At 38.9% G+C, this 24,505-nt stretch overlaps 1 protein-coding gene across 12 annotated transcripts in view; it reads left to right on the forward strand.

Annotated features, from left to right (window-relative positions):
• Positions 1 to 24,505, forward strand: part of TTC3 (tetratricopeptide repeat domain 3) — a 130,066-nt gene that overhangs the window by 33,321 nt on the left and 72,240 nt on the right. For 11 of the 12 annotated variants that reach the window (XM_019017722.4, XM_063702698.1, XM_063702699.1 and 8 more), the window contains 6 exons: positions 2,137 to 2,191; positions 15,628 to 15,790; positions 16,740 to 16,785; positions 18,369 to 18,492; positions 19,828 to 19,891; positions 22,754 to 22,814. In XM_019017722.4, coding sequence (XP_018873267.2) covers positions 2,137 to 2,191; positions 15,628 to 15,790; positions 16,740 to 16,785; positions 18,369 to 18,492; positions 19,828 to 19,891; positions 22,754 to 22,814 — 513 coding nt within the window. Of the gene's footprint in view, positions 1 to 2,136; positions 2,192 to 10,299; positions 10,516 to 15,627; positions 15,791 to 16,739; positions 16,786 to 18,368; positions 18,493 to 19,827; positions 19,892 to 22,753; positions 22,815 to 24,505 lie in introns of those variants that run through there. The other variant, XM_055374007.2, reaches the window with a different exon arrangement.

A 24,505-nucleotide genomic window follows, 5' to 3' on the forward strand; every position in this document is an offset into this window, starting at 1 on the left:
TTTTTCTCTGAGTAGAATGCCCTATTCATTTTTAGGAGTTTTTCATTTGTATTCTGAATATGAGTCATTGGTCAGATATATGTATTGCAAATATCTTCTCACATTCAGTGGCTTGCCTTTTCACTATTGATGTTTTCACAAACAAGTTACTAATTTTAATGTAGTACAGTTTATCAGTTTTTTCCTCTGTGATAAGCTCTTTTTGTGTTCTGTTTATCATCTTTACCCATTCAAAGGTCACCAGATTTTCTATGTTTCATCTAAAGGTTTAATTGTTCAACTTTGATGTACAGATCTGCAGTCCATCTGGACCTGGTGTTTGTATTTAGTGTGAGGTAGTGTTCAAGATTCATATGGGCCAGGTGCGGTGGCTCACGCCTGTATTCCCAGCACTTTGGGAGGACAAGGCAGGAGAATTGCTCGAGCCCAGGAGTTTGAGACCATCCTGGGCAACATAGTGGGACTGTGTCTCTACAAAAAACTTCAAAAATTAGCCAGAAATTAGCTAGGCATGATGGCATGTGCCTATATTCCCAGCTACTCAGGAGGCTGAGGTGGGAGGAGCACTTGAGCCTGTGATGTCAAGGCTGTAGTGAGAGGGACTGGCACTGCACTCCAGCCTGGGTGACAGAGACCTTGTTTCAAAAAAAAGAAAAAAGATCCATATGGATGTCCAATTGACCCAGCACCATTTATTAAGAGAGTATATTTTCTCCATGTACCGCAGTATCACCTTTGTCACGAATCAGGTCATTATGTGTAAGAATCCATTTCTAGTTTGTCTGTTCTATTTTGTTGGTCAGGTTGTCTATCCTTATCTAGTTGGTTTTTTTTTTTTTTGTACGTAACCTTTTAGTAGGTATTGATATCTGGTAGTATAAGTTGTCTAGTTTTGTTCTTCCTTGTAATCTCTTTAAGAGTGATGAATTAGCATAAATATGAATGTGAAATGATGAACCAGCAAATATTAATCTACGTTGAAAAAAGAAGGTGGATAAGTCAGTGAGTTGGGTACCCTGAGGAGATAGGAACAATTGAACAAGTTAAATGGGATAAGCAAGGTTATAGTGAGGGTTGGATACCTGAATTAGTGATTGAACAGTTTGAAGTTTGAACAGTTTTGAGTTTGAACACCCTAAGTTCCAGGGGTGCAGTGATGGGTGGCTGAGTTGGGTTAGAGGTGGAAGTCATTGAAGATAAGGAAGCCAGGAAACTGATAGACTGTGGTATGGATCTGTTAGTACTTGATAGGTTATGAAAGTACATTTAATAATGTATCTAATTTAATATCTACCTCAGAACAGGTAGAACAGAATTATTTACATTTTACAGATGAGAAAAATGGGCCCAGAGATGTTAATAACTCCCTAATAGCCCCAAGAAAATTAGTGATTAAATTAGACCTAACCTGGGTCTTATGGTCTAGCTTCCATGCTCTATTCAGTGTAGCTTAACTGATGTTGTGTGAAAGACCTGGTAGTGATACATTTGGAAAGTCTTACTGACATGCAGAAATAGTACAGAAAAACATACAAATAGGAATGTTATTGGCTGGGCATGGTGGCTCACACCTGTAATCCCAGCACTTTGGGAGGCCAAGGCGGGTGGATCACAAGGTCAGGAGATCGAGACCATCATGGCTAACATGGTGAAACCCTGTGCCTACTAAAAATTCAAAACATTAGCCAGGTGTACTGGCATGTGCCTGTAATCCCAGCTACTTGGGAGGCTGAGGCAGGAGAATCACTTGAACCCGGGAGGCAGAGGTTGCAGTGAGCCAAGATCACGCCACTGCACTCCAGCCTGGGCGACAGAGCGAGACTCTGTCTCAAAAAAAACAAAAGAATGCTATGCATAGGTACGATGTCGAAATGTGCAAGAAATACTTCAGAAATATTAAAAGTAGTTATTCCTGGGTAGTTGTGATTGTGACTCTGGGTGACTTTTTCCCTTTGTTTTATTTTTCTGTATTTTCCAAATTTCCTATAATGGACATATATTATATGGATTTTTTTTAATTAAAATTATCTTTTGACTAGATAATATACATGGAAAATTCACAAAGTACACATATGCAGATACAATACTTTTACTATAAAAGAGTGAAAATTTTTAAATACTTGTTTTTCTTTTTAGAAATGCACTCGGTGATGGAAAGAGAGCCACTATTCTGAAGAACACTTGGCCAAAGGTAGGTTTCTTCTATATTTTATATTGAGCAAATAATGCCATACAGCATTGTGAAAAATCTGTTTATAGGGTGTGTTTGTTCATAAAAATGCTATATGAAATTACGTAGAGCTCCAGAATGTGAAAGGGGAGTCATCAGATCCATCATCAGCGTGGGGGGACCCAGCCACAGCACTGACAGGCTGTGCGTGAGGACAGGTGGCCTGTGGGCATCTTGAGTCTTCAGGGTGCCTTAGTGATTGAGAGGTCATCTCTGCGTATTCTGGGTGGGTGTGCCTGAATGTGAAAAATGACTTAAAACTGGGGAGGAAGTATAGGAGGCTGTCTTTATAGGAGGCAGGAAAAGATTTCTTAACACACAGTGCACAAATCAGCAGTGAAGACAACCATCTTGATATATTTGGCTATATCAAACTTAAAAACTTGTGTATGTCAAAAGACACCATAGATGAAATAGTAGTTTGAGAGGAGATAATTTGCCACATATATAACTGGTAGGATTTATAGCTGGAATATACACATAATTCCTAAAGTAAATAAGAAACCCCGTAGAAAATGGGCCAGTAAAACAAGTAAGCATTTCACAGAAGAGTAATCCTGAATGGCCAACAGAAATAAGAAACTATTTCAGTAGGGGTGGAGCCAAGATGGCTGAATAGGAACAGCTCCAGTCTACAGCTCCCAGCATGAGCGACACAGAAGACAGGTGATTTCTGCATTTCCAACTGAGGTACTGGGTTCATCTCACTGGGGAGTGCTGGACAGTGGGTGCAGGACAGTGAGTGCAGCGCACCATGCGTGAGCTGAAGCAGGGTGAGGCATGGCCTCACCCGGGAAGCGCAAGGGGTCAGGGAATTCCCTTTCCTAGTCAAAGAAAGGGGTGACAGACGGCACCTGGAAAATTGGGTCACTTCCACCCTAATACTGCGCTTTTCCAATGGGCTTATCAAACGGCACACCAGGAGATTATATCCCGCACATGGCTCGGAGGGTCCTACGCCCACGGAGCCTCGCTCATTGCTAGCACAGCAGTCTGAGATCAAACTGCACGGTGGCAGCGAGGCTGGAGGAGGGGCGCCTGCCATTGCTCAAGCTTGAGTAGGTAAACAAAGCAGCCCAGAAGCTCGAACTGGGTGGAGCCCACCACAGCTCAAGGAGGCCTGCCTGCCTCTGTAGGCTCCACCTCTGGGGGCAGGGCACAGACAAAGAAAAGACAGCAATAACCTCTGCAGACTTAAATGTCCCTGTCTGACAGCTTTGAAGAGAGTAGTGGTTCTCCCAGCACGCAGCTTGAGATCTGAGAACGGCCAGATTGCCTCCTCAAGTGGGTCCCTGACCCCCGAGTAGCCTAACTGGGAGGCACCCCCCAGTAGGGGCGGACTGACACCTCACACAGCCGGGTACTCCTCTGAGACAAAACTTCCAGAGGAACGATCAGGCAGCAGCATTTGCGATTCACCAATATCCGCTGTTCTGCAGCCACCGCTGCTGATACCCAGGCAGACAGGGTCTCGAGTGGACCTCCAGTAAACTCCAACAGACCTGCAGCTGAGGCTCCTGACTGTTAGAAGGAAAACTAACAGAAAGGACATCCACACCAAAAACCCATCTGTACGTCACCATCGTCAAAGACCAAAGGTAGATAAAACCACAAAGATGGGGAAAAAACAGAGCAGAAAAACCTGAAACTCTAAAAATCAGAGCGCCTGTCCTCCTCCAAAGGAACGCAGCTCCTCACCAGCAATGGAACAAAGCTGGACGGAGAATGACTTTGACGAGTAGAGAGAGAAAGGCTTCAGAAGATCAAACTACTCCGAGCTAAAGGAGGAAGTTCGAACCAATGGCAAAGAAGTTAGAAACTTTGAAAAAAAGTTAGATGAATGGATAACTAGAATAACCAATGCAGAGAAGTCCTTAAAGGACCTGATGGAGCTGAAAACCACGGCACGAGAACTACGTGACGAATGCACAAGCCTCAGTAACCGATGCGATCAACTGGAAGAAAGGGTATCAGCGATGGAAGACGAAATGAATGATATGAAGCATGGAGATAAGTTCAGAGAAAAAGAATAAAAAGAAACAAACAAAGCCTCTAAGAAATATGGGACTATGTGAAAAGAGCAAATCTACGTCTAATTGGTGTACCTGAAAGTGACGGGGAGAATGGAACGAAGTTGGAAATATCTGCAGGATATTATCCAGGAGAACTTCCCCAATCTAGCAAGGCAGGCCAACATTCAAATTCAGGAAATACAGAGAATGCCACAAAGATACTCCTTGAGAAGAGCAACTCCAAGACACATAATTGTCAGATTCACCAAAGTTTAAATGGAGGAAAAAATGTTAAGGGCAGCCAGAGAGAAAGGTCGGGTTACCCACAAAGGGAAGCCCAACAGACTAACTGCTGATCTCTCGGCAGAAACTCTACAAGCCAGAAGAGAGTGGGGGCGAATATTCAACGTTCTTAAAGAAAAGAATTTTCAACCCAGAATTTCATATCCAGCCAAACTAAGCTTCATAAGTGAAGGAGAAATAAAATACTTCACAGACAAGCAAATGCTGAGAGATTTTGTCACCACCAGGCCTGCCCTGCAAGAGCTCCTGAAGGAAGCACTAAACATGGAAAGGAACAACCAGTACCAGCCACTGCAAAAACATGCCAAATTGTAAAGACCATCAAGGCTAGGAAGAAACTGCATCAACTAATGAGCAAAATAACCAGCTAACATCATAATGACAGGATCAACTTCACACATAACAATACTAACCTTAAATGTAAACGGGCTAAATGCTCCAATTAAAAGGCACAGACTGGCAAATTGGATAAAGAGTCAAGACCCATCAGTGTGCTGTATTCAGGAAACCCATCTCACATGCAGAGACACATAGGCTCAAAATAAAGGGATGGAGGAAGACCTACCAAGCAAATGGAAAACGAAAAAAGGCAGGGATTGCAATCCTAGTCTCAGATAAAACAGACTTTAAACCAACAAAGATCAAAAGAGACAAGGCCATTACATAATGGTAAAGGGATCAATTCAACAAGAAGAACTAACTATCCTAAATATATATGCACCCAATACAGGAGCACCCAGATTCATAAAGCAAGTCCTTAGTGACCTACAAAGTGACTTAGACTCCCACAGAATAATAATGGGAGACTTTAACACCCCACTGTCAACATTAGACAGATCAACGAGACAGAAAATTAACAAGGATATCCAGGAATTGAACTCAGCTCTGCACCAAGCGGACCTAATAGACATCTACAGAACTCTCCACCCCAAATCAACAGAATATACATTCTTTTCGGCACCACACCACACCTATTCCAAAATTGACCGCATAGTTGGAAGTAAAGCACTCCTCAGCAAATGTAAAAGAACAGAAATTATAACAAACTGTCTCTCAGACCATAGTGCAATCAAACTAGAACTCAGGATTAAGAAACTCACTCAAAACTGCTCAACTACATGGAAACTGAACAACCTGCTCCTGAATGACTACTGGGTACTTAACGAAATGAAGGCAGAAATAAAGATGTTCTTTGAAACCAACGAGAACAAAGACACAACATACCAGAATCTCTGGGACACATTCAAAGCAGTGTGTAGAGGGAAATTGATAGCACTAAATGCCCACAAGGGAAAGCAGGAAAGATCTAAAATTGACACCCTAACATCACAAAAGAACTAGAGAAGCAAGAGCAAACACATGCAAAAGCTAGCAGAAGGCAAGAAATATCTAAGATCAGAGCAGAACTGAAGGAAATAGAGACACAAAAAACCCTTCAAAAAATCAGTGAATCCAGGAGCTGGTTTTTTGAAAAGATCAACAAAATTGATAGACCGCTAGCAAGACTAATAAGAGAGAAGAATCAAATAGACACAATAAAACATGACAAAGGGGGTATCACCACTGATCCCACAGAAATACAAACTACCATCAGAGAATATTGTAAACACCTCTACGCAAATAAACTAGAAAATCTAGAAGAAATGGATAAATTCCTCGACACATACACTCTCCCAAGACTAAACCAGGAAGAAGTTGAATCTCTGAATAGACCAATAACAGGCTCTGAAATTGAGCCAATAATTAATAGCTTACCAACCAAAAAAAGTCTGGGACCAGATGGATTCACAGCCGAATTCTACCATAGGTACTAGGAGGAGCTGGTACCATTCCTTCTGAAACTATTCCAATCAATAGAAAAAGAGGGAATCCTCCCTAACTCATTTTATGAGGCCAGCATCATCCTGATACCAAAGCCTGGCAGAGACACAACAAAAAAAGAGAATTTTAGACCAATATCCTTGATGAACATCGATGCAGAAATCATCAGTAAAATACTGGCAAACCGAATCCAGCAACACATCAAAAAGCTTATCCACCATGATCAAGTGGGCTTCATCCCTGGGATGCAAGGCTGGTTCAACATATGAAAATCAATAAATGTAATCCAGCATATAAATAGAACCAAAGACAAAAACCACATGATTATCTCAATAGATGCAGAAAAGTCCTTTGACAAAATTCAACAACGCTTCATGCTAAAAACTCTCAGTAAATGAGGTATTGATGGGATGTATTTCAAAATAATAAGAGCTAGCTATGACAAACCCACAGCCAATATCATACTGAATGGACAAAAACTGGAAGCATTCCCTTTGAAAACTGGCACAAGACAGGGATGCCCTCTCTCACCACTCCTATTCAACATAGTGTTGGAAGTTCTGGCCAGGGCAATCACGCAGGAGAAGGAAATAAAGGGTATTCAATTAGGAAAAGAGGAAGTCAAATTGTCCCTGTTTGCAGATGACATGATTGTATATCTAGAAAACCCCATCATCTCAGCCCAAAATCTCCTTAAGCTGATAACCAACTTCAGCAAAGTCTCAGAGTACAAAATCAATGTGCAAAAATCACAAGCATACTTATACACCAATAACAAACAGAGAGCCAAATCATGAGTGAACTCCCATTCACAATTGCTTCAAAGAGAATAAAATACCTAGGAATCCAACTTACAAGGGATGTGAAGGACCTCTTCAGGGAGAACTACAAACCACTGCTCAATGAAATAAAAGAGGATACAAACAAATGGAAGAACATTCCATGCTCATGGGTAGGAAGAATCAATATTGTGAAAATGGCCATATTGCCCAAGGTAATTTATAGATTCAATGCCATCCCCATCAAGCTGCCAATGACTTTCTTCACAGAATTGGAAAAAAACTACTTTAAAGTTCATATGGGACCAAAAAAGAGCCCGCGTTACCAAGTCAATCCTAAGCCAAAAGAACAAAGCTGGAGGCATCATGCTACCTGACTTCAAACTATACTACAAGGCTACAGTAACTAAAACAGCATGTTACTGGTACCAAAACAAAGATATAGACCAATGGAACAGAACAGAGCCCTCAGAAATAGTGCCACATATCTACAACTATCTGATCTTTGACAAACCTGACAAAAACAAGCAATGGGGAAAGGATTCCCTATTTAATAAATGGTGCTGGGAAAACTGGCCAACCATATGTAGAAAGCTGAAACTGGATCCCTTCCTTGCACCTTATACAAAAATTAATTCAAGATGGATTAAAGACTTACATGTTAGACTTAAAACCGTAAAAACCCTAGAAGAAAACCTAGGCAATACCATTCGGGACATAGGCATGGGCAAGGACTTCATGTCTAAAACACCAAAAGCAATGGCAACAAAAGCCAAAATTGACAAATGGGATCTAATTAAACTAAAGAGCTTCTGCACAGCAAAAGAAACTACCATCAGAGTGAACAGGCAACCTACAGAATGGGAGAAAATTTTTGCAACCTACTCATCTGACAAAGGGCTAATATCCAGAATCTACAATGAACTCAAACAAATTTACAAGAAAAAAACAAGCAACCCCATCAAAAAGTGGGCGAAGGATATGAACAGACAATTCTCAAAAGAAGACATTTATGTAGCCAACAGACACATGAAAAAATGCTCATCATCACTGGCCATCAGAGAAATGCAAATCAAAACCACAATGAGATACCATCTCACACCATTTAGAATGGCAATCATTAAAAAGTCAGGAAACAACAGGTGCTGGAGAGGATGTGGAGAAATAGGAAGACTTTTACACTGTTGGTGGGACTGTAAACTAGTTCAACCATTGTGGAAGTCAGTGTGGCGATTCCTCAGGGATCTCGAACTAGAAATACCATTTGACCCAGCCATCCCATTACTGGGTATATACCCAAAGGATTATAAATCATGCTGCTATAAAGACACATGCACACATATGTTTATTGCGGCACTATTCACAATAGCAAAGACTTGGAACCAACCCACGTGTCCAACAATGATAGACTGGGTTAAGAAAATATGGCACATATACACCATGGAATACTATGCAGCCATAAAAAATGATGCGTTCATGTCCTTTGTAGGGACATGGATGAAGCTGGAAACCATCATTCTCAGCAAACTATCTCAAGGACAAAAAACCAAACACCACATATTCTCACTCGTAGGTGGGAATTGAACAATGAGAACACATGGACACAGGAAGGGGAACATCACACACTGGGGCCTGTTGTGAGGTGGGAGGGGAGAGGGATAGCATTAGGAGATATAGCTAATGCTAAATGACGAGTTAATGGGTGCAGCACAGCAACATGGCACATGTATACCTATGTAACAAACCAGCACGTTGTGCACGTGTACCCTAAAACTTAAAGTATAATAATAATAATAACAATAATAATAATAATAATAATAATAATAATAAAGAAACTATTTCTATTTCCTAGTAATTAAAATTGTAGGGATTTGGTACACAGATAAAAAAATGAAACCAATAGTGCAGAATAGAGGGCCTCCACACAGAACCCACTATGTGAGTAAATATTACAATGTCATATTGTCTGAGTCCTTCAGATTGGCAGAAATTAAAGAGGCTGATAGTCTGGTGTTGGTGGGTATGTGTAGTAACAGGAAGCCCCAGTAAACTGGTGGGAGTGTGATTGCTTACAACCAAATCAGGGAGCACTATGATGGACTCCACAGTTACTTGATTCTGAGTGTGTGTGCTCTAGAAAATTTCTTGCAAATGTGCACATGGTTTGATATGCAAGGTTGGTCATTGCAGCATTGTTTTAATGGCACACAACTGCAAATACCTACATGTCTATTGATAAAGCAGCAGATAAATGTGGTATTTTCACTTGATCAAAGTTGTTACTCTGACCTGTGTGATCTGTCCCCGTCTTGAACACTTGTTGTTTCTCCAACCTCACTGCTCCTGCCCTGTCCCTGGTTCACTTTATCTTGGCCTCTTGGCATCCTCACTGTTCCTCAGACATTCCAGGCCCACTTCCACTTTGTACTTGCCCTTCCCTCTGCCTAGAATGCTTTTCCCCAGAGCGTTGGCCAGCCCCCTTATTTCTTTTCAGTCGATATTGAAAGGACTCTTCTCAGTGAAACATTCCTTGGCCTCATTACCAAAATGCCAAACACCTCACTTCGTACGCATTTCTTATCTTCTTTCCCTGCTTTACTTTTTTCTTCTTAGGACTTACCATTATCTAATAAATTATATCTACTGTTTGAGTTATAGTGGCTATTGTGTGTCTTCCAGTATAATATGAGCTCCACAAGGAAAGATTTTTTTGGTGTTTGGTTCACTTCACTCTTGAATCCAGACTGTCTGACAAGCTACCTGACACTTACTTAGCAGGCACTCATTAGTAAATAATTGTTGACTTAGTGATTGAATGAATCAAATAGTAGATTGCAGTTGAGTTAGCTGGCTTATCAACATTTATGGATTTTAAAAAGTTAAATGAAAAAGTCAGTAAAACATAGGCTGGAAAAATATCTATCGAGTTCATGATAGTGTTTGCTTCTGGGCAGTAAGAGGGGGAAAGGAGATTGGAGAGGGTACAAAGGAGATTTCAGCCATATCTGTATCATCAGAAATAGTTTTATTTATTTCATTTAAAAATCAGAAGCAAATATAACAAAATGTTAATAGTTAATTCTGGGTATCTGTGTATTAGTCTCTGTATTTTCCTAAATTGTAAAAATCTCTATTTTTTTTTTTTAAGTGAAGCTTTAGATGCCAGGCATGATGGCTCACACCTGTAATCCTAGCACTTCAGGAGGCTGAGGCGGGCCGATCACTTGAAGTCAGGAGTTCCGAGACCAGCCTGGCCAACATGTGAAACCCCGTCTCTACAAAAAAATACAAAAAAATTACTGGATGTTTTGGTGCATTCCTGTCTAGCTACTCAGGAGTCTGAGGCAGGAGAATCACTTGAACCCAGGAGGTGAGGTTACAGTGAGCTGAGATCACACCACTGCATTCCAGCCTGGGTGACAGAGTGAAACTCCATCTAAAAAATAAAAAAATAAAAATAAATAAATTTTTTTTAAGTGGAGCTTTAAATAAGATATAGAAAGGCACATGTATTTCATACTTCATTCCTGGTTTTACGTAATTTAAAAAAAGCGAGTGCAAGTAGAATCAGAATTTTAAGGCCTTAGGGAATTTAGTCTAATTTGATACTTCCATTACTGCTCTGCGGATAGCCTTCATTAGATTAATTGTAGGAGTTTATTTTGTTTAATTTTTTTAAATGAACTTTCCTTTATATTATAAATATCACGTGATTAAAGAGAAAAATAGAATATAGCAAGGTATAAAGTAAAAGGGAAAAGTCAGCCTGGAGACCTTGTTTAAAAGACAGATTTCTTCGCTTTTCCCCCAAATTGTGATTCAGGTGGCCTAGGAATGTATCTAGGAGTGTGGAGATTGTAAAATTCCCCAGGTGGACTTCTGCATCCAGATTTTAGAATCATTTTTTAAATGCCTTATTTTACACATGAAGAAATTGAGTCCCAGAGAGGTAGAGTGATTTTTGCAAGGTGTCGTTGCAAATAAAAGACAAAACTGGATTTAAAATCCAGCACTGGATAGTGGTTCTGTTTGAGGGTGACCAGTTTGTTGGTATTTTCATTATGAGTCATTCTTTTGCTTGAAACAAAATCTTTGCTGATCCTTGAACCTGGCGTTTGACAGGTGCTATATCAATATTTGTAAAATGAATGAATGAATGATAGAATTCCAAATACTGAAACCCAAACCGTGATACTGGTTTTCCAGAAATACTTCCTGCTATTTTAATATATTATCAATTAAGAAAAACAGTTATTAAAAGTTTTTGAAGACCTGGCACTCACTCCTGTAATCCCAGCACTTTGGGAGGGCAGGACAGGCAGATCCCTTGAGTTCAAGACCAGCCTGAGCAACATGGCAAAACCACATCTTTACAAAAAATTAGTTGGGCATGGTGGCATGTGCCTATAGTCCCAGCTACTTGGGAGGCTAAGGTGGGATAATCACCTGAGCCCAGGAAGTTGAGGCTGCAGCGAGCTATGATTGCGCCACTTCAAAAAAAAAAAAGAAAAAGAAAAGAAAAAAGAAAAAAACTTTAACAATTATTTTGAGAACTTTGTGGAGAGTACTTGTTCCTGGCTTAGTTTCTTAAACAAAATATTCACTTTTTTTTAAAATTGGAATGTTTGGTGATGTCCAAACATCCCCTCTCAGGGGATACTCTCTTTTGTTGCCTTGTATTGGTGATGTGTCGTATGATTGCAGAAATATTTGTATAGATAAAAACATATAACCACTAGTAAGTATTTTAAAAATTTGGTAACTACATAACTAGGTTATTTTTCTTTTTTTTTTTTAAACCGGAAAAGAATGCTTATTGAAGGATAAACTTCAGGAGCAAAAGTAGATCATACAGGGTGTATTTACTTTTATAAGATTGCCTTACTTTAGAATTAATTATGAGCCTGAGTCTATGGAGTCATACCTCTAAGATGTAAGTGTGTTAGTGGAATGTATTCTGTAGATTTCTATGTGAGGGTAGGACATTTTTTTCCTTCTTCTTAATGGGGAAGATTAGTACAGTGCTACCTGTCTCTAGACTCACTTTCAGGATTTAGAAAGAATGAGTCATTTGTCCTGAAGAGTGAGAATTTTTATTAGCCTCAACAGATATGTTTGTGCAGGTCTGTGAGCATTGTGTTTTGATCTATATCATATAGGATACAAACTAATAACCTCAGAAATGTCCTCAAGAACATTTAAATTTTGAGGGGCGCATTAGGACTTTTGTTGTGAATGACAGAAACTGAACTCAGATTTGATTTAAGTAGAAAAGGGAATTAATTGGCTCATGTAACTGAAAAGTCTAGGGGTTAGCTTCAGGAATGGTTGGATCCAGATTTGTACACATCTTTCTTTCATTTTCTCAACGTTGCCTCCCTGTTTGTCAGCTACATGTTTAGTCTTTTTTCTAGCTTCCCTCTCTGATTTTTACATGGATTCTCTTGTTATGTCTTCAAGCTCACCCATCTTTTCTTCTGCAGTGTTTTATCTGCCTTTATTTCCATCCAATGTACTTTTCATCTTAAATGCTATAGTTTCCATCTCTAGAGGTTAAATTTGGGCCTTTCTTGCATATTTCATGTCTTTAACATATTCCGTCTTTCCTTTAACCTCTTGAACACATAGGGGATAGTTATAATAAGTATTCCAATGTCCTTGTCTACTAATCTGTGTCATTTGTGGGTTGTTTTCAGTTGGTTTATTTTGCTGTTCATTATAGGTCATATTTTCCTGGTAATTGTAGATGGATGCCAGATATTGTGAATTTTACCTTGTTTGGTGCTGGATATTCTTGTTTTTCTTTAAATATTCTTGATCTTTGTTTTGGGATGCAGTAACGTTACTTAGAAACAATTTTAATTCTTCAAGGTTTTAAGATTTTTTTTAGGCGGGACTATAGTGGCATTTAATCTAGGGCTAATTTTTTCCCCACTACTGAAGCAAAACTTTTCTGAGTACTCTACTTGAAGTAGAGAATTCACCCCATGAATTATGGTGTTTTTCACTGTTGATAGGAACAGGAATTATTCCTGATTTGTTTCCGTTCCGGCTCTTGTTCCCTGTTAACCTTTCAGGTTGTTCTTTCCCTGGCTGTGGACCGTTGTCCCCCAGGGACGTGCTGATCAGTACTTAGCTGAAGACTCAAGGGGTCCCTCTGGAGTTCTCCCTGTGTGCAGCTTTCTCTTCTCTGGTCCTCTGCTCTGTGAACTCAGCTGCCTTGGTCCTCTGTACTCCCGCTTCTGTCTCCTTAACTGAGAGAGGCTGCCAGTCTCTGCCTAGGTTTTCTCTTCCCATGCTCTGGCTTAGAGACATTCTTATCAGTAAGTGGGAGCAATCACAGGGCTTACTTTATATGTTTTTCATACTCTCTTTTGTTGCCTTGTTTTCAATGTCTTGCAAGCTGTGGTTTCTCATCTTTTGTCTTTGTTTTAGGTAGGAGGGAAAAATCAAGTCCTTATTACTTCATTTTGGTCAGAAGTGGAGGTTAGAGTGTAGGCGCTCTTGGCTTTATTTTTGAAAAGACTTTTACCATGTAGTGGGATCTGCAAACTGATGTCATGAGTAGCTGTTAATTCTAGGAAAAGGAGACCCTCTCTCAGTGTGTGTACAGTAGACCTTAGGGATGCCTCAGACTGATTCTGATTGAGTCATGTGCCCACCTATGGATTTATTGCTTTGACCTAGAAAGTAGTGCATTTCAATTGGCCAGTCTCCTGGGTCACAGCCACACTTCCACCGTGCCGTCCATTGTTGGGGTGGAGCACTGGAACTGACAGTCCTGCTGTTACTGTGAGAAGTGGGAACATGGTGGTCTCCTAAGTGAGGGGAGACTAGAGAGATGAGCAATAGGGAATTCCCACATATGTTATAGAGAATGAGATAGTGAAAAGACCTTTTTATTGTAATTGGGTTTCAGAAACTCTGAGATACCTTTAATTTAAGCTTCATTGAAACAACTTCAGCAGGGAGGTCTGAATTAAGTCTTTTCTCAACTAACAGGAGTTACATTATGTTTTATAGGGTTCAGGGAAAAGGATCCAATAAAAGGTGAGAAAAGTATGGAGAAAAGAGAAAGAAATAAAGTTCTCTGCAAATTTAGTAGATTTGGTTTATGATCTATCATTATTTCTTATGCTAGCTGTGGGTTTTTTAATGCAGTTATTTAAACTTTGAAGTCCGTAAACGCTTAGGGGATAGGATTTGACCTTGTAGCCTATCTGAGAGATGCCTTTGTCTTCTTATTAAACCTTAGGTGTCAGGAAGCATGGCCTATACCCTTTCAGCAAAACAGAGTTTAATGAAATGCCATATGAATTGGAGTCTGAACTAAGCCCAAATATTCTGTCTAAAAAAACTCCAGAACCTTTAGAGCCACACGGTACCCCAGAGCAGGATTACTTATGGTAAACCTGCGTAAACACGTACCCACGTAATTGTTTCTGGCTTCTTGTAGTGAAAAGCTGATCCTTCTTAAAAGCGTTGTTTATTTTTTATAATTTCTCCTAGATTTTCACTGAATCACAGTGTTCTTTGTGAAATGTGTAGTGAAGAGGAAAGAGCTTTGGACCAGGTGTCATAAAAATCAGGGTTCTTTGGTTTGCCTCTTAAGTAAGTGTGATATTAGGCCAGTTTCTAGCCTCTAGCCTCTTTCACTAGTAAATCACCTTGCCAGTAGTACTGTGCCTAAAATGGGAATTTGGTTTGGGAGGAGCTAGAAGCAGGGTTGGTTCAGTTAGCTTCAGGTTTTGGTACTGTTAGCTTTGTAGATTAAAAAGTTTATACTTAATATAGAAGATTTCCAGAATATGTAAATGGGCCAGCAAAGATTTTGGTTCTGTAGCAAAAAACCCTTATCATTGGAATTAAATGTAAATCCCTGGTTTTGGGTTTCTTAAAGCCAGGAGCTGCACTTAGAGATAACAATGAAAAGCTGAGTGAAGGGGAGACGGCTGGATGGAAGATCTAGCCTGAGCACATCCCCCATCTGTCTGCACTCTTCGGAGGTATCGGAAAACCATGGCACAGGCCGATGGTTCCATCCAGCTCTAAAAACTTCTCCATTTCCAGGTGTAGGAAAGGCGATGACTTAGAGATTGTTATTGCCTTCAAATATTTTTAAAACATGAAGTTATTTATAATGAATGACATTTTTTACTTTATCTGGCACAAAATTATTATATTCTCTGTTAGCAAAATATAACAAAAGTTGAACTCTTTGCTGGGGGTACAGAAATTTCTTAAGCAAAAATATTGATCCTTAGTTATTGTGATTATTTGTGTATTTATAACTTTTCACTTAGCTCATTAGGTAATGTTATTTCCTGAGGTATTAACATTTTACATTTATTTTTCATTGGTAGGGACCTAATCTAATATTTTAAGTAATGAATCAGTTTTCAAGCAAAATATTTTTCCTTACCTGTTTTCTTTAACTTAAGCATATTTTTGAGAAAAAATTAAATTTATCTTTTTGGAACAGGGTCATTATCGTTATTGTGATGCTCTTTCTATGCTGGGGGAATATGACTGGGCCCTGCAAGCAAACATAAAAGCTCAAAAACTCTGTAAAAATGACCCTGAGGGAATCAAGGATCTAATTCAGCAGCATGTAAAGTTACAAAAACAAATAGAAGACCTACAAGGTATTTCACCTAAGATTCTTTTGGTTACAGTCTTAATTGCCTTTCAAACTTTGGAGGGTGGGTTTCTTGGATTAACAGAGGACCACAAATCAATCCTCAGATGATTTATCCTTATTTTATCATGTTATCTTGGTCATGGCACTTGAGTTTTTCATTTCTATCTGTGTAGAGTTACATGTTATCCATTAAGTAATTATAAATGATTTGTACTTTTTATTTGAAACAGACAGCAACCAAATTGTTATTATTTATTCCTCTGTAGAAAAAAAAATCCCTTTCAGAAATTTGAATAAAATAAAAGCTTTTTGAAACAAAATTATTTAAAAATATTTCCTTCATTACTAAAGTTATTTCCTAAAGAAAAGACCCTTCAGTAGAGCTGCTTGGTGTTTCCGCACCATTTGTGCTAATTCTACAGCGTGCTGAATATATATATAGCAGAAATTGGCTGTGCAGGCTAGGAGTTGTAGATTTTCATTCTGTCCTTGTTTTCTCTCCTAAGTCTTTTTGCTTTCTTCAATGCTTGAAAGTCCCTTAGTCTACATTTTTAGTGTATGAGTCTTTCCTGCTTTTTCTTCTTCGGGTTGTACAAAGCTGAGCTGAACAGCTCTGTTTGACCGGCAGATGTTGTTATCCATCATAACATGATTATGTAGTAAGATGGTGAGCTCCTTGAAGACAGGTGCCACCTTTGATTCAGATTTACATATTGCTGTCATCTTGTCAATGATCACGTGATGGAATGTCAGACAAAGTTTGTGTAACATTTTGTTGACACCATCCTAAAACTAAAGACATCTAGAAATGTAAAATTGCTTAGATTTACTTTTCAGTTTTCTAAATTTGAGGTTCCTTACTATCAGCTTAAAGTAAATTTGAAAATCTTTTAAAGTCTGTGTTGCCAATCTATTGATTACTATGTGTATGTGTGTGTGATTGACTTTTATAGGTCGAACAGCAAATAAGGATCCAATTAAAGCCTTTTATGAAAACAGGTAAGTTAATAGCAGGTCAGTAGCTGCTACTAGGAATGGCTTTGCTGCATGAATTTAAGAATCACTTATGTTTGACGCTTTAGGAGCTAATAGCAACCACAGTAAAGTTGGAGATGGAAGGAAGAGAGGTAGTTTTTTAAGTGTCCGTGTTATCAGGTGACCTGTAAGTTGTCAGATTTATTTCGCTGTTTTAGTGAACCATATAGATATAAGCTCAGTAGCCTAATCCTGTGGGAAAAGAGGGGTGAAATGTTAATTGGACATTACTATGCTTGGATGGGACCAGTTTGGCCGTGAAACTCCTGGCAGCACAGAGCTAGGACATAGCCTGTGCCCTGTGCCCTTCACCTCTGTCTTGGAAATATCTATGGCAAAAACCACAATTACTTTTGCACCAACCTAATACTTCCAGCTTCCTGATGTCTTTCAAAGGCTAAGATACTTCCTATTAGAAATAGGCAACAGATAGACTTGAGTATGCTCACAAGAAAACAATAGCAGCCAGGGTTCTACCTTTGCTTATTTGGCAATTAAAACAGATTAAATGTTTTTCTGCATGCTTGTTCAGATGTCTGGGATACCAAAGCTGCTAATTCTGTAGCATGCTGAACATGTAGACATAAAGAAATTGGCTGTGGAGGCTTTAAATTTAATTTTAGTATCCTAATTTAACTTAAATTAGGATATTTAAATTTAGCACAAGGTCATAGGTATTTTTTTTTTTTAATTTTTTTGAGATGGAGTCTCACTCTGTCACCCAGGCTGGAGTGCAATGTTGTGATCTCGGCTCACTGCAACCTCTGCCTCCCGGGTTCAAGCGATTCTCCTGCCTCAGCCTCTTGAGTAGCTGGGGCCACAGGCGGCTGCCACCACGCCCTGCTAATTTTTGTATTTTTGGTAGAGATGAGGTTTCAACATTTTGGCCAGACTGGTCTCGAACTCCTGACCTCAAGTGATCCGCCCGCCTTGGCCTCCCAAAGTGCTGAGATTACAGGAGTGAGCCACTGTGCCCAGCCTGAGCCACTGTGCCCAGCTGATATTTAATGTTAGAACCCAGAATACTTTTTTTTGAACTGTTCTTTTTTTTTTTTTTTTTTTTGAGACAGTCTCCCTCTGTCACCTAGGCTGGAGTGCAGTGGCACGATCTTGGGTCACTGCAACCTCCGCCTACTGGGTTCAAGCAGGTCTCCTGCCTCAGCCTCCCCAGTCGCTGGGATTACAGGCACATGCCACCACACCTGGCTAATTTTTGTATTTTTAGTAGAGACAGGGGTCTCACCATGTTGGCCAGGCTGGTCTTGAACTCCTGACCTTAGCTGATCCACCTGCCCTGGGCTCCCAAAGTGCTGGAATTACAGGCATGAACCACTGCACCCAGCCCTTGACCTGTTCTTTATTTATTTTGAGTTTAATACCAAATATAAAATAATGTTTATGTATAAAGCCCCATCTCACAGGTAGGAAATCTTTTTAAAACAAAAATACCTTGCTTTCAAGGAAAAAAGGCTGTGATTGCTGCAACCTGTTCATTCAAAGGATAACTTTCAAAAAATGTATAATAATTCCTTTTTTCCCCCACTTAGGGCCTACACACCTAGGAGTTTATCAGCACCTATATTTACTACTTCACTTAACTTTGTGGAGAAGGAAAGAGATTTCAGAAAAATTAATCACGAAATGGCCAACGGTGGTAATCAGAATCTAAAGGTAAGCTCCATTGAAAACTACAGTTTTTTTCAAGGATATATAGTCTCATATTTTTACAGTAATATTTTGGTGGTAATAGAAACCAAATTTTTGGCGATTTGAACCCTTTTTGCCTATTGTTACTGAAATAATCATTCTCTTTTTAATAAATAATCTGAGTATCTCATATAACTACGTAAATAATATTTGAAAGTCACAGAATTTCTTTTGAAATCACATTTATGTGTTTTCAACATATTTTTTAAAATAACCATTTTGCCGCTTCTCTTTGTATCTTCTCCCTGCGGTTGTTGGAAAAGTCCTCTTGTTGATAATATTGAAAATTTCTAAGAGACTGTGTTCAATTAGGGAGAGGAGTTTATACCGAGCATCTCCAGCTGGATCTGGAATTGTATTGAGCATTTCCAGCTAGATCTGAAGCTAAGGGTCTGTAAACACTCACCCTAACCTGCCTTAGCAGCCCTTTTCCAGCCTTCCACCCTTTTTGAGGTCTTGAAATCACACAGGTTTACTTAGTGCTTCCGAAATGAACTCTACTCTTGGGTTCAGGCCATTCTGTCCAAATCGTACTTCTTTCTCAAAACCAAACACAAATGCTGTATCCTCACTAACATTTTTCTTAACCACTCCAGCTTAAGTGATTTTTCCCTTTTGTGAGTTGTGAGAGATATTACTGCCTATGCAATTTATATGTCAATAATAACACAGTATTTTCTTTTCTTCATAAGGATGATTGTTGTTTAACTACTGAAGTGATGTGTCTTTTCACCCCATCTGATTGTAAACTGAGAACGGGAGTTATCTCCTGTATCTCTCTGTATCTATGGTAGACCTAAATCATAATAATGATCGCTATTATAATTGATCTTTAATAATTGATTATATTTAATAATTTATTATATATAGAAAAATATCATCAGTAGCTTCTTTTTTGGTTTACCCTTTTGTAGTTACACTCACATACCACATTGCTGCTTCTGTTTTCTTACTCCAATTTATATTTTAAAAATAGTTTTACTCTCAGGCTTGTAGATTTTTATGTACAGATGTGATAGTGTTAATTCAAACATTATTGAGCAATTGTCATGTCAGACATCGTGCTAGGCAATAGAAATAGAATTGTCATTCAAGAATTTGTCGTTGCATATCATGATCCTTATCATTAGTTATCATTTTGTTTGCTTGTTTATACATTTAGGCTTAATAACCAGCTGCATATTTTAGCTGCTAGGGTGAATTCTATCCTATTCTATTCTAAATTCTTTTATATAGCTATTGAATTCTTCATGGCTGGGTTGTTTTTTTTTTTTTAAGTCTCACTAATTTCATTGGCAGGCGGCGGATGAGGCATTGAAGGTAGATGATTGTGACTGTCATCCTGAATTTTCACCACCATCAAGTGAGTATTGTTTTTATATCAATTGTTGCCAAGTTAATATAATGTCTCCTAAATTTGGATGCCCTACAATGTGCACAAGCCTTGCTTATATCCACTCTTGTTCTCCTTTACTTTATAATGCTTCTATGTTAAGAAAATATTGAATATTTATTTGAAATCAATGCTCAGTCTTTTCGTATTATTTAGTGAATGTAATTTTGGAAATTCAAATAAAAGGAAAGGAAAAGATGAAGTACATAGCTCTTTTTGGTCTGCTTCTTAATTTTTTTTAGGCTATTGTTTCTCATTATTGAAAGTTTATTATTGCCTCCCTTCCTCCCACCTGCTAGGAGCCTGTTTAGACCTTTTTAAATCTAATTGTTCTCCCCCATAAAATTTTAATAGCTGTTTATGTACCATATGTGCATCTGCGCTTTATGTATAAAAGGAATTGATTTTGTCTCCCAATAACTAATTTTCACCCTATTGGGGGTGATATCACCCATATTGAGAACAGATGCTGCTATAACAAAAATACCATAAACTAGATAGCTTATAAGCAACAAGCATTTATTTCTCACATTTCCAAAAGCTGAGAAATTCATCATCATGATGTCAACAGATTCGATGTCTGCTGAGGGTCTTCTTCCCGGTTCATAGATGGCCATCTTCTTGCCGTGTTCTCGTGTAGTAGAAGGAGCAAGACAGCCCTCTGGGGTCTCTTTTCTTTTTCTTTTTTTTTTTTTTTGAGACAGATTCTTGCTCTGTTGCCCAGGCTGGAGTGCAGTGGCATGATCTGGGCTCACTGCAGCCTCTGCCTCCTGGGTTCAAGCAATTCTCCTGCCTCAGCCTCCCGAGTAGCTGGGATTACAGGCATGCACTACCACACCAGGCTAATTTTTGTATTTTTAGCAGAGACAAGGTTTTGCCATGCTGGCCAGGCTGGTCTCGAAATCTTGGCTTCAAGCAATCCTCTCGCCTTGGCCTCCCAAAGTGCTGGGATTGCAGGCGTGTGCCACCACGCCCAGCCTGGGGTCTCTTCTTATAAGGGCACTAATCCCATTCATGAGGGGACAGCCTCAAGACCTAATTCCTCCCAAAGGTTCCACTTCCTATTACCATCGCCTTGAGGATTTGGTTTTCAACATGTGAATCTTGTCAGCGACACAGATGTCCAGACCATAACAGTGCTGTAGGCTAAGTCTCATTTGTTTTAAGTTGTGTGTGCTCAGTGCATGTACTTATTTACATATCTAGTAAACACAGACACTGCAGAACCTCATTACTTGGCATCATTTGGAGATGAAGGTTCTGGAGAAGTGAATATTTTTGTGCTTCATTTATTTCTGAATCTTAATACCACCAGAGTTTGACGAAAATCTTTCTAAAGTATATTACATGCTTCCCTGCCTTTTAACACGGAATTTAGGAAAATACAGGTTTTCTTGATGGCTTAAGGTTGTGGTCACACATAACAGTGACTGACCTCAAGCCTGGTGGTGTTCCTCCCAGGATTCTTCAGGTGAGATTGTTGATTTTTTAGTTAGTGATCCTCTCTTTTCCCTTGTCTTGTTTGTTGGGTGGTTGGTTTTTCTTTCCATGGTTTTGCTTCTAGCAGCCATTTCTATTTTTTGTGACCTGCAGCTCCATGTTCGCTCAGGCTCAGTTAGTTCCATAGATACAGCTACTTAGTATTGAGCATTTCCATTTGGTTAGCACATTAGCGTAATGATAGGGAGGGGAAACTCAGGCAGTTGTCCTACCTGATGCAGTTCCAACAGCATATAAAACATCTTTGAGGATAAAACTTTTTTTTGGAAGATAGCTTTTAATTTCTTGATATTTCTCAGGCCATTACTATCATTTAATTAAATAAATTCTGTCCACCCTTCAGCATTTACATACAGGGGAAGAAATTGAGGTTCCAGGATTAAGGTTAAGTAGTTTTGTCTAGGGCCACAGAATGGAAATCAAACTAGAATTCTTCTACCTTTCCAAAAGCTGCTTTTGTTTTCTGAGGCCACCAAAGCCCAGGCTCTCATTCCCTCCTTATTACATTGGCTCTGACTTGTGTCTGTGCCCTCCCCTTAAACCTTCCTCAGATGCACCCTGCTCCTCCTGCCATACCGCTTCTTCTACACAGCTCTGAGCGTGGCTCTCCCTGCCCAAAAATATGCAATGGTTTCCTACTCCTGCCAGCAGAATAAATCTGGGCTCACAGAGCTAAGAGTCTGTAAACACTCACCTCAGCCTGCCTTAGCAGTCCTTTTCCAGGCTTCCACCCTTTTTGAGGTCTTGAAATCACACAGGTTTACTTAGTGCCTCTGAAATGAACTCTCTACTCTTGGGTTCAGGCCATTCTATCCAAATCGTACTTCTTCCTCAAAACCAAACACAAATGCCATATCCTCACTACCATTTTTCTCAACCACTCCAGCTTAAGTGATTTTTCCCTTTTGTGAGTTGTGAGAGATATTACTGACTATGCAATTTATATGTCAATAACAACACAGTATTTTCTTTTCTTCATAAGGATGATTGTTGTTTAACTACTGAAGTGTTGTGTCTTTTCACCCCACCTGATTATAAACTGTCTGAGAACAGGAGTTATCTCCTGTATCTCTCTGTATCTATGGTAGACCTAAATCATAATGATCACTATTATAATTGATCTTTAATAATTGATTATATTTAATAATTTATTATATATAGAAAAATATCATCAGTAGCTTCTTTTTTGGTTTACCCTTTTGTAGTTACACCCACATACCACATTTCTGCTTCTGTTTTCTTACTCCAATTTATATTTTAAAAATAGTTTTACTCTCAGGCTTATAGATTTTTATGTACAGATTTTAGGAACAAATACTTTTGTGTTCACAGGTCAGCCTCCAAAACATAAAGGAAAACAAAAATCTCGAAACAATGAATCAGAGAAGTTCAGGTATGTTTTTTCTCTAAGGTATGTTTTTTTCCCCCTAGTATACTCTTCCCAAGAAAAAGGAAAAAAAATTGTTTTTCGAGTATTAGCTACTTTAATGTATGTATTATGATGACTACCAAAATCCCTTTCAAATATCAAAAGCATATCTTTAGGAAAGGATAATTTTTGGCTAAAGGATTGTTAATCCTGGATATTAATATATTGACTTCTGAAAGTCACATAATATGAAATATTTCCATATTAATTTCTTAAATCCCAGAATATGTACTCTAAAAGGAAAAAGCATTAAGAGAGATATAAGGTGCACATGAAGCTTCCTTCCCTGCTCACCTCATTTGACCCCTCCTGCAGTCCCTTCTCTAAGGCCTCCTCCAGGAATACACTGTTAACAGTTTCATGACTATTGGGAAACTTACTCTGCATACGCAGACATGGGTATGCATATTTCAGATGCCCTTTTGAGTAATTATTGTTAGAGGAAAATCTTTCCTAATGAATTCTGACTACTTCTAAAATGAATTCTATCAAACATCCCCATGAAAATTAACAGTAATTAATTGCCTCCTATCTTTTTTTTTTGTTTTTTTGAGATAGGGTCTTGCTCTATCACTTAGGCTGTGGTGCAGTGGTGTAACCCTAGCTCACTGCAGCCTTGAACTCCTAGACTCTAGTGATTCTTTCTGCCTCAGCTCCCAAGTAGCCAGGACTACTACTGCTACTATGGTGCACGTCACCATGACTGGATAACTAAAACTAAATTTTTTTTAGAGACAGGGTCTTGCTCTGTTGCCCAGGCTGGTCTTGAACTCCTGGCCTCAAGTGATCCTTCTGCCTTGGCCTCCCAGAGTGCTGGGATTGCAGGCGTGTGCTGGCCTTGCCTCCTGTCTTTATTGTTAACACCCCATTGACAACAAGATATAAATTGATTACAATGTGAAATTGTAAATCTTTTAATACAGAAGTTTATGAAGTGAATTAAAGTGATGTTGGAGAAACAGCAAAGCCATGTTTGCCACAATACACTGGTTTTCAATTTCTTCTCCATTTCTTAATCTGAATCCATGATAGATGCTTCAGGGGGAATGATTTGAATATCAAAACACTAAAAAAAAATCAGTGAAGTCTCATTTCTTTTCAAAAATGACCATTTTTGGATGCTGCTACAAAAATTAAATACAAAGCAAGGATATAGCATATTATTATGTTTTTCTATTATTTGATAGAAAAATCATGAGTCTTCTTCCCTGCCCTCCCCTGTACCCCTAAAGAAACCAGATCTTAATATATGGTAATTTTTTAAATGCAGAGTTGTAATTTTAACCTGTTTTATTTAAAAAAAACTTATTTTTCTGATATTTTGTTTCACTTTTCCAACTGAACACTCCTTTATTACGTAATATCTACCATATGGGACTATTTCTTCATTAAATGGGATAACCACGTAAAACACTTAGAGCCCTGGAACATAGTAAATCTTCAGTGTACTTTAGTCGTCATTACTGTTACCACCATCGTTTTCATTATTATTAGAATGACTCTGGCCTACAGCTTGCTTTTTGTCTTTTACAAAATATCTTGTGTTTCTTCCCATGTTCAGAACACAGAGCTCTTCCATTCTTCATTTGCTGTACAGTATTTTGTAATATGGCTGTATCCCCCATTTTTGTGCATTTAGGCTCTTCGTTCCTCTT

The sequence above is a fragment of the Gorilla gorilla genome, chromosome 22, assembly GCF_029281585.2.
Source record: "Gorilla gorilla gorilla isolate KB3781 chromosome 22, NHGRI_mGorGor1-v2.1_pri, whole genome shotgun sequence".
Lineage (NCBI taxonomy): Eukaryota > Metazoa > Chordata > Mammalia > Primates > Hominidae > Gorilla > Gorilla gorilla.